Raw genomic sequence first — 9,580 nt, forward strand, 5'->3', positions numbered from 1 at the left:
GTGTGTGTGTGTGTGTGTGTGTGTGTGTGTGTGTGTGTGTGTGTGTGTGTGAGTGTGTGTGTGTGTGTGTGTGTGTGTGTGTGTGTGTGTGTGTGTGTGTGTGTGTGTGAGTGTGTGTGTGAGTGTGAGTGTGAGTGTGTAAGCGTGAGTGTGAGTGTGAGTGTGTAAGTGTGTGTGTGAGTGTGAGTGTGTAAGTGTGAGTGTGAATGTGAGTGTGTAAGTGTGTGTGTGAGGGCGAGTGTGTGTGTGAGTGTGAGTGAGCGTGTGCGTGCGTGCGTGCGTGTGTGTGTCAGAAAATGCACTAGTTGTCCGTTCACTTAGTCTTGTTCAGCCAAACTGTTAACTATCTGACTGACATGTTAGGAGTTCAACCACAGTTTTGTGTTTTGTGAAAATCCTAACTCTAACATAATAATGAGAGGTATAGTGTGCAGGTGAACTGGAGCATATCAGCTGCGTCCATTTAAACTTTCTCCACACCTTCAGCGCAGCACAATCCATGCCTGGTTTCTGTGATTCACTTTCTCCAATCACTTTCAGCTGCAGTTCGGAGTAAACAAACCTCACAGCGAGAAACAATAGCGCGCCGATAACCTTAACCCATGAATGCCTCGCACAGAGTTACTTCACAGTCATTCACAGGAACACACGGTGCAGCTCTTCTGCCATATTGCTGTTTTTTCACACAAACATTGCTAAAAATTGTGGTGTTGAAACTATTTTTTGCAGTACATATGTCCACTTTAGATGCCTGCTGTAAGCGATGCCAGTTTAACTTTAACCACACGCCTTCTCTCCAAAATCCTGCCCTCAAAATACACCCATCAAACCCAAACACATACAGCGACTCCCAGGCGTTTCTGATAAGCTACAAAAGCTCAGGCTGTTGCCGGGTTCACACAGACACAGGTGTGACGCTCAGGTAGAGACCTACACACAGATACTGAGCCAAGAGGGGGAGCTATAGAGAGAGAGAGACGGTTCAGAGAGGAATGTGAACGCGTGTCTATCGGTCCAAACCCTCATCCTCCCACCGCTCAACGAGAAAAGAGAGAAAGAGAGTAAAGAGGAAGAAGAGAGAGACGGCTAATCAGCCTTAAATCAGTCACATGAGAGAAACCACACACACATTACAGCAACAGACAGACAGAAATAAGAGTTAGACGTCACCGAGAGAGAGAGACAACATCAGAAAAGTCCTGTGGTTTTACTATAGATAGAACAACAGCCATATCCAATCATACTGAATGATTAACATATAATAATAATAAATAATAATAAAAAGAAGAGTTGAGGTGAAGGGAGACGTGATTTTACAAAGTTTATCACATACGCAAATTAAATATATCCATATATATTAAATATCTATATGTGACCCTGGAGCACAAAAGCAGTCTTAAGTCGCTGGGGTATATTTGTAGCAATAGCCAACAATACATTGTATGGGTCAAAATTATACATTTCTCTTTTATGCCAAAAATCATTAGGATATTAAGGAAAGACCATGTTCCATGAAGATATTTTGTAAATTTCCTACCGTAAATATATCAGAACTTAATTTTTGATTAGTAATATGCATTGCTAAGAACTTAATTTGGACAACTTTAAAGATGATTTTCTCAATATTTAGATTTTTTTGCACCCTCAGATTCCAGATTTTCAAATAGTTGTATCTCGGCCAAATATTGTCCTATCCTAACAAACCATACATCAATGGAAAGCTTATTTATTCAGCTTTCAGATGATGTATAAATCTCAATTTCGAAAAATTGACCCTTATGACTGGTTTTGTGGTCCAGGGTCACATACATTAAATATATTACCATATGAAGTAAAAACAAACATGAAACCTATCAGAAATTGGAACAATATCATATTAACATATATAAAATATATTAACATATATAAAACCCGTCACTACATGTTGATTTTATGTAAGTAAATTTAAAAGATAGACATGTATTTAAAAAAAAAAAAATAGAAAAACATGTTTTTTTTGTAGTTGCATATATCAATAAAATATATATTGATGACATATATATGGTTGCTACTTATAATACCATATAAAAATTCATCATATAGATATTATTAACATAAGTACATATACAAATTTTACTATGGGGATTTTATATACAGTATGTTATAAACTTATAACATCTTCATCTACCCAGAGAATGTACAAATTTGAAAATTACTGAATATTTGGCCTTGCAATATTATATAAGACAGCATATGTCATATATTACATTTCCGTATCAGATGATCAGTATGTTTTTCAGTAAAAAATGCAAACATTTTTACAATCAAATACATTTACTTGGGAAGCAACATTTTTATGCGATATCATCATATCTTGTTTTATTTGTTTTTTCTTCTTTTAAGCATCAACCTGCATTGTGTTGCATTAAGTTTGTAACATTTCTCAATTTAAAGATGTTTTAATCGCAAACAAGAGTAGTACTTGTTAAGAAAAGTTATTTTGCATTGGAACTGTGAAGCCCAATATTCACACCAACACACACACATTTACTTGACTATTCAAATGGAACATTGCATAGACTTCTGTTGTTTAATGCACATAGTTGTAGATGCACTAACATAATCCTAACAGAAAACTTCCTGCATTTTTACATTTCTAAAAAACTCAAAATATGGCTAAGTAGGTACACACACACACACACACACTCACACTCACACTCACACACACACACACACACACACACACACACATACACACAGAGTTTGAGCAGGTCTAATGTCACACACATCTGCTTCCATTGTCACTGCTGTATGGTATGATCTTCACGTCACATGGACACTTTCATACAACCTCAGATGAGTTACTTCAGCACACCGTTATCTGACACAAGCGATGACACCCCGTTTTGGCTTTAATTACGCTCACTCTCTTTCTCTCGGAATGGAGAGCAACGCCTCTCGGGAAGCTATTTTCAAAACTCTAACACAAAGCACATTTCATCACAGCAGCAAAGAACGAGGAAAAAAAATCCACTTTATAAACGCGAATCATCAAGCCTGTAATAATGTAACATTTTCAGTTCCAGTTTAAATTTCCAAAACACACACATATATAGAATCACATTTGTTTTTCATTTGAGCAGAGGCCTGTGCACACAAACCCACAAGCCCAGTGTAGAATTTCATCTGGTTCCTGCAGCCGAGAGTTTAACTCTATCCCTCGAGGGAGAGTTTAGCGGGAGCAACGCAGATGCGTCGCAGTGTACCAACTCAACGTGTGGATTAAGTTTCACTTTTAGAGATTCCTCCTCTTACTCAGCTCAGCCCCCTCTGAAAGGAAATTTCTATTCACTGAGACTTAGAGGGTCAGCTGAATTTAATGGTCACTTATTGCCTGTTCAGGCAATGCTGGTGGCACAAAGCAGGGTCTCATGGACCACCCTGATCTGACATCGCTTGAGGCGTTCAAACCCCGGCTAATTCCCCTGCTTACTCGGCGGGGAACAGGTATCTGAGACCCACACACGGATCTCCACCGCTCATTTCCCTTTTAGCCTTCCTTTCCGTGGCCAGAAAACTATTACAATAAGAAAGAAACAAACAATTCCATCCCGTGGTTTTGTGTTATTCATATCTGCAATCATGCTGTCTGGGCATCTGATTTGTAGAATTTGTCACTGCTGATAAGAGAGATTAGTTCGCTCACAGCAGGAACACAAAGCAGCACATTTTACCCAGGGTTCCACTCTCTCTGCCTGAGCAACTCGAGCAGCGAGCGCTCCACTCTGAGATTAAGGCCTGCGCTCTCTCCGAGCTGAAACAATACAGCTAGCCTGCCAAAAAACAAAGCCCACATTCTCAAGTGCAAAGCAATTTATACTTAATACAACCCAGATCGAAGAACAGGGGGGGGGGTAATGCACGTACAGTTATCCAACACTCTTTTCCCCCTCTTTAGTTTGGATATTCTCGCTTAGGTTTTTCCACCACATTCACACAAATGACTTCAGCACATGTTTCAGAATATGTTCCCTTAGATTTCCTTTCACACAATATGCAAGAGCCATCAAAATCACTGAGCCCCCGCCACCCAAAAAAAACAAAACAGCGATTACTCACCTCTGCATGTTGCGTTCTGGGCTGGCTGGCGTCGGCTTCAATGGCGTACACGTCTATCACGTAGAGGTCCGATCCTTGCTCCCTGTCCAGTTCTGCAGCTGTCTGGATCACCCCAGAGTAGCGGCCAATGGTGAAAAGCCGGCCTGCGGCCTTCCCACCGCTCCGGACTGAAACAATAAAAAACTCCACCTTGGTGCCGGTGCCACGTGGACTGGAGGCATCCAAAGAGATGACGTTGGTTCCAGGCGGTTGGCCCTCCTTTAGAATGGTGATGTATTTGGGTTGGGAGAAGACCGGGCCATCTGAACCCTGAAGGATGATGGTCAGCTCCGTCCTTGAGGTCTTGCGGTCCGTGCCGTGATCCGTAGCGGACACGGTCAGACTGTAGATGAGCTTTGAGGGAACGAGCTGAAAGGCGAGTCTGATATCTCCACTGTAGCGATCCATGATAAATGTATCCGAATCTCCCCTCACGAGTTCGTACTCCACCTCTCCGTTGGCACCCTCGTCGGGGTCAAAAGCCACTACTGTAGTCAGAATGGAACCGATCACTATGTTAGATTCAGCCACTAGGGCGTTCTGGGAGATAAATAATGGCATGTTGTCATTTTGGTCCGTCACCCATATGGTAACGTTTTTCAGAGCAAAACGGCGGAACTCGACCGGCACGGCCTGGTCGGTTGCTTTGATGGTCAGCTCAAAAAGGTTGGAGAACTCTCTGTCGATCTCCTTGTTCGTGTATATCACCCCATATGCGGTGTCGATGCGGAAATGACCACCTCTAGGAGTCTGCATGACGATGGAGTACTCCAGCTGGCCGTTGATATCAGCATCCGTGTCGTGAGCTGTTATAGTCATGACGGAGGTGGAGAGCGGGAGGTTTTCAGGGATGGATTTAAAAATGTCACCTGGTGTAAAAACAGGAGGGTTGTCATTAAAATCTCTCACATGAATGATGACCGGAATGGAGGAAGACCTGGATGGCCTTCCGCTGTCTTTGGCTGTGACGTTGAGCTTGTACAAGGACTGCGTTTCATAATCCAGTTTTTTGACAAGGAAAATGCTGCCAGTGTTGGGACTGATGCTGAAAGTGCCGTGGTTGTTTGTGGCGGAGATGCTGTACGTGATGTCAGCGTTGGATCCAGAGTCAGAGTCTGTAGCGGTTACGGAGGCGACCAGCTCTCCAATACGCATGTTCTCCAGCACATCCACTGTGAGAGTTGATTTGGGAAATGACGGAGAGTTATCATTATCATCTAGGACACTGATGCTCAACACACATGTGGATGACAGAGGCACAATCCCAGAGTCCTCCGTTATAATTTTGAGGGAGTAAAAGGGTGTTGTCTCGTAGTCTAGTTTTCCCACTAGAGTAACTTGACCAGAAGTGCTGTCAATGCTGAACTGTTTATCCTCATTTCCCTCCACGATGTCGTAGCGAACAAGGCCGTTTTTATTTTCATCTACATCTGAGGCAGAGACTCGGAGCAGCTGCGTCATGTTCTGGGCGGATTCTGAGATAGAGGCCTGGTAAATGTCTTTGGTGAATTTCGGTGGGTTGTCGTTGATGTCCTGTATGTACACTTGAACTTTGGCCTGGTCTTTGAGAGGCTTGGGAAGGCCCTGATCAGAGGACATGACTGTGAAACTGAACACCGCGGCACCTCTCTGTCTCATGAGAGATTCACGGTCGAGCTGTAGTGTGCTGGTCAACACACCCGTGATGGCGTTCAGCTCGAAATTTGGCTGCGGCATTTCAAAGGAGTAACGTACCTCGCTGTTCGCCCCAAAGTCTTTATCCTCAGCATAAACCAGCCCGACAAAAGAGCCTCGCTCCTGCTCTTCCTCAAAGTGGAACACATAATTTGTGCTGTTGAAAAGCGGACGGTTGTCGTTGACATCGTCGAGAAGAATCGTCACATTAACACTGGCGCTCAGTGGTTCGACGGCTCTGTCTTTGGCCACCACTAATAAACTGTACCAATCTTGTACTTCTCTGTCCAAATCTGCCTTAATATACAACTGCCCGTCAGGGAAGATCCCAAAAGCGTAATTTGTGTTACCGCTAATGATGTCATACACAATTTCCCCATTGAGTCCGGAGTCTTTATCGCTGGCCTCCACCTTAAAAAAGCGACTATTTACTGGCTTGGATTCCAGAATGGTGACTTCATAGGAGAGCTGGTCAAAAACTGGCGCGTTGTCGTTTACGTCGTACACGCTGATGGTGAGAATGAGGCTGGAGGTGCGCTGAGGGACACCTAGGTCAGAGGCCACGACCTCCACCTGGTAGGAGCTGGTGGTGACTTCTAGGGGGCCAGTGAGGGTGATCAATCCATGTCTTTCGTGGATGTGAAACAAACCTTTGGGGTTCTGTTTGAGGTTGTACACGACCATGCCATTGGTCCCCTCATCAGGATCCGAAGCTTTAGCCTGGAATATATGGTGACCGGTGGCCCAGTTCTCCACAGCGCTGACATGCTCGACATTGTGAATGAAATGAGGGGCATTATCATTCAAATCCTTCACTGTGATATTAACTAACGCTTCCCCCGTAACCTCCCCACCCCTAGCAATCACCCTGAGCTGGTAAAACGCCTGCTCTTCTCTGTCTATCAGCCCCGAAGCTGTGATCTGCCCTGTGCGGCCTTTGATAGCAAACAGACCGCGCTGGTCCCCTGATGCGATCAAATAAGTGATATTTGTGTTTAGATCTACTGTGGTGGCCAACACGGTGCCAATAATGGTGTCAATGGCTACATTCTCAAACATAACAAAGCTGTACTCTTTCTGACTGAACACGGGCGGGTTATCTTGCATGTCTACAACAGTGACAGTGACTATAGCCTGTGTGTGCGAGCGCAATCCACCTCCGTCTGTCGCAGTGACCTGCAGCTGATAAGAGGTTTTCTCCTCTCTGTCGAGTGGCACTAGAGTCGTGATTTTACCAGAGTTGCTATTGATGTGAAACTTGTAAGAGTCACCAGCAGTGATGGCATATTTTACAGTGCCGTTGCGGCCAAGGTCAGGGTCGGAAGCTGTTACACTAGTCACAAATGAGCCCGAGGGCTCGTTTTCTTTGATATTGGCAAAATACTGCACGGGGTAAAACACTGGGCTGTTATCATTAACGTCCTTCAGTGTGATATTGACTTTGCAGATGGAGTAAAGGGGGGGCGTGCCTGCATCTGTAGCTTTGATGTGCAGCAGATAGGAGCTCTCTTCTTCTCTGTCTAACTCTGTGGCTGTACTCAGCCGGCCCGATATTGCATCCAACCTGAACTTATTCTGAACACTCACGGGGGTTTCAGAGTCAAATGAGAATCGGACCGTGCCATTGGAACCAAGATCCGAATCTGTTGCAGAGAGCACCACAAGCTCGGAGCCGGCCGGCGAATGCTCGACTAAGGAAATGTGATACGTGCTTTGAGTGAAAGTGGGGACCTGGTCGTTAACGTCGGTGATATTCACTATCAATTTGGTGTAGGAGAATTTCGGCTGCAGGCCTTGGTCTTTGGCACTGATATTCAGCACTATTTGAGAAGCTATTTCCCTATCGAGCTCTGCTGCGCTGGTAACCAAACCGCTGTTCTCACTGATGGCAAACCAGCCCAAACTGTTTCCAGACACCAGCGAGTAGCGGAGATTGGCGTTCTGCCCGGAGTCTCCATCTGTGGCTGAGACACCTTTAATGTAGCTGCCTTTAGGAATGTCCTCGCTGATGTCTACTCTATACACGGCTTCCTGAAATATGGGCGGATGGTCGTTAATATCGTTCACAAATATAACCAGACTGGCAAAAGACGAGCGAGCAACGGGTCTGCCGTTATCTGACACTGAAACGGTGAGGTTGTAGGAGGAGATTCGCTCTCGGTCGAGTACACTGGCTACTCTGATTAGACTCAGGTTGGGGACGGGTGAACTGTGAACTTCAAAGTGTCTCTGTTCGTTTCCGCCAAGTATAGAAACGGAAATATTACCATTAGCCGTGGATGAATCTGAATCGGAAACGGTCAAAAGAGCCACTACGGTGCCCACCTGTGCATTCTCATCCACCGAAGCGAATTTGGATGTGGTAGGGAAGTATCGAAATTTAACAACGGGGTCGTTGTCATTCACATCAAGCAGTTTTATAGTCGCTTCTGACCTGCCTGAGAGAGAGGGGACGCCGTTGTCTACTGCATGGATAGTGAGGGAATACTCTTTCTTTGTCTCATAATCCAACCCCTCCTTTATAATAACAGTCCCAGCCTTAGGGTCAATCTGAAAAGGAGTTCCTTCATCTAAAATATATGTTATATCAGCATTTGCACCCTCGTCCAGATCTGTGGCTGTTATCTGCAAAACACTAGAGCCAATTGCAGTGTCCTCGAACACACTGGTCTGGTAATGATCCTGGTCAAAAGCAGGTGGGTTGTCGTTTATATCCTGAATGGTGACGTTTACCTGCAGAAACCCAAACTTTTTGGGCTCTCCTTTGTCTTCCACTTGGATGAGGAGCTGATAGAAGGGGGTTAATTCTCTGTCCAGCCCTCCAGTGGAGACCAAGTGCAGAAACGCGCCCTCTCCGCTCGGGTTGACGGTGATATCCAAGCGAAACTTTCGCTGATCGTTCCCGCTGACGATTCGGTAGGTGGTGTGATCCACTCCGTTACTCCCGATGTCCGCGTCCGTCGCGGTGTCCAGAATCACCTGACGCCCGCTGCTCGCGTCTTCTTTGAACGACACCACGATGGACGCGTCAGGAAACACCGGCGCGTTGTCGTTAATATCCAAAACCACGATGCGCACCTCGGTGGGGTAAGTGGGCTGACTGGACAGAACCACCACATTAATGATGTTACTAGGCAGAACTTCTCTGTCGATCACGGAGGACGTGTAGATGACGCCCGTCGTGGCGTTGATGGAAAAAAGTTTGTGGTGTTCGCTGAATCTGTACGTGAAAGAGGGTTTGGTGTCGATGGTGCCCACATATGTGCCCACCGGCTGCTCCTCCAGAACCTCAAACTCCTGCCGAACTTGACTGGATAAAGAGTAGCGCGATAAAGTCCATAAAACGAATAAAATGAGGTGCAAAGTGTCTAGAGATCTACCTGAGAGCGCCATGATCACAGATGCAGTCAGGGTTTTTCCGAGCCTGATACATTCACCTCAGATTTGCAACATTGTATCCAAAAAAAGCGGCGATCAAAGGAAATGTATCCAAAGCGCGCTTGCCGTTTCAAAGAAACTTGAGGTAAAGTTCCGCTAAAGAGTTCCTAAAGAGTTGTAGATCCGCGGGGATACCCTTAAAAACCCGTTTTAGGGAGGAGAAAGGGTTCATTCGCTGTAAAATCCTGTCAGAATTCACCCAGCAAAACTTCGCGTTCTTCTTCTTATGATGATGATGATGATGGAGTTTCCATTGTGAGGAAAAGGAAAGCTCGCTGCGATTAAATCCTCCGGAGAGAGTTTTTCCTCAAGGAAATAAAGCAGCTCTAAT

At 45.1% G+C, this 9,580-nt stretch overlaps 1 protein-coding gene across 1 annotated transcript in view; it reads right to left on the reverse strand.

Annotated features, from left to right (window-relative positions):
* The window catches only part of LOC107704460 (protocadherin Fat 4-like), a 105,372-nt gene extending 96,044 nt beyond the window's left edge, over positions 1 to 9,328 (reverse strand). The window contains exon 1 of the mRNA XM_016507388.1: positions 4,099 to 9,328. Coding sequence (XP_016362874.1) covers positions 4,099 to 9,204 — 5,106 coding nt within the window. The 5' untranslated portion in view covers positions 9,205 to 9,328. The remainder of the gene's footprint in view (positions 1 to 4,098) is intronic.
* Positions 9,329 to 9,580: the final 252 nt, after the last annotated feature.

Source organism: Sinocyclocheilus anshuiensis, unplaced genomic scaffold (assembly GCF_001515605.1).
Source record: "Sinocyclocheilus anshuiensis isolate Anshui unplaced genomic scaffold, SAMN03320099.WGS_v1.1 scaffold1067, whole genome shotgun sequence".
Classification (NCBI taxonomy): domain Eukaryota; kingdom Metazoa; phylum Chordata; class Actinopteri; order Cypriniformes; family Cyprinidae; genus Sinocyclocheilus; species Sinocyclocheilus anshuiensis.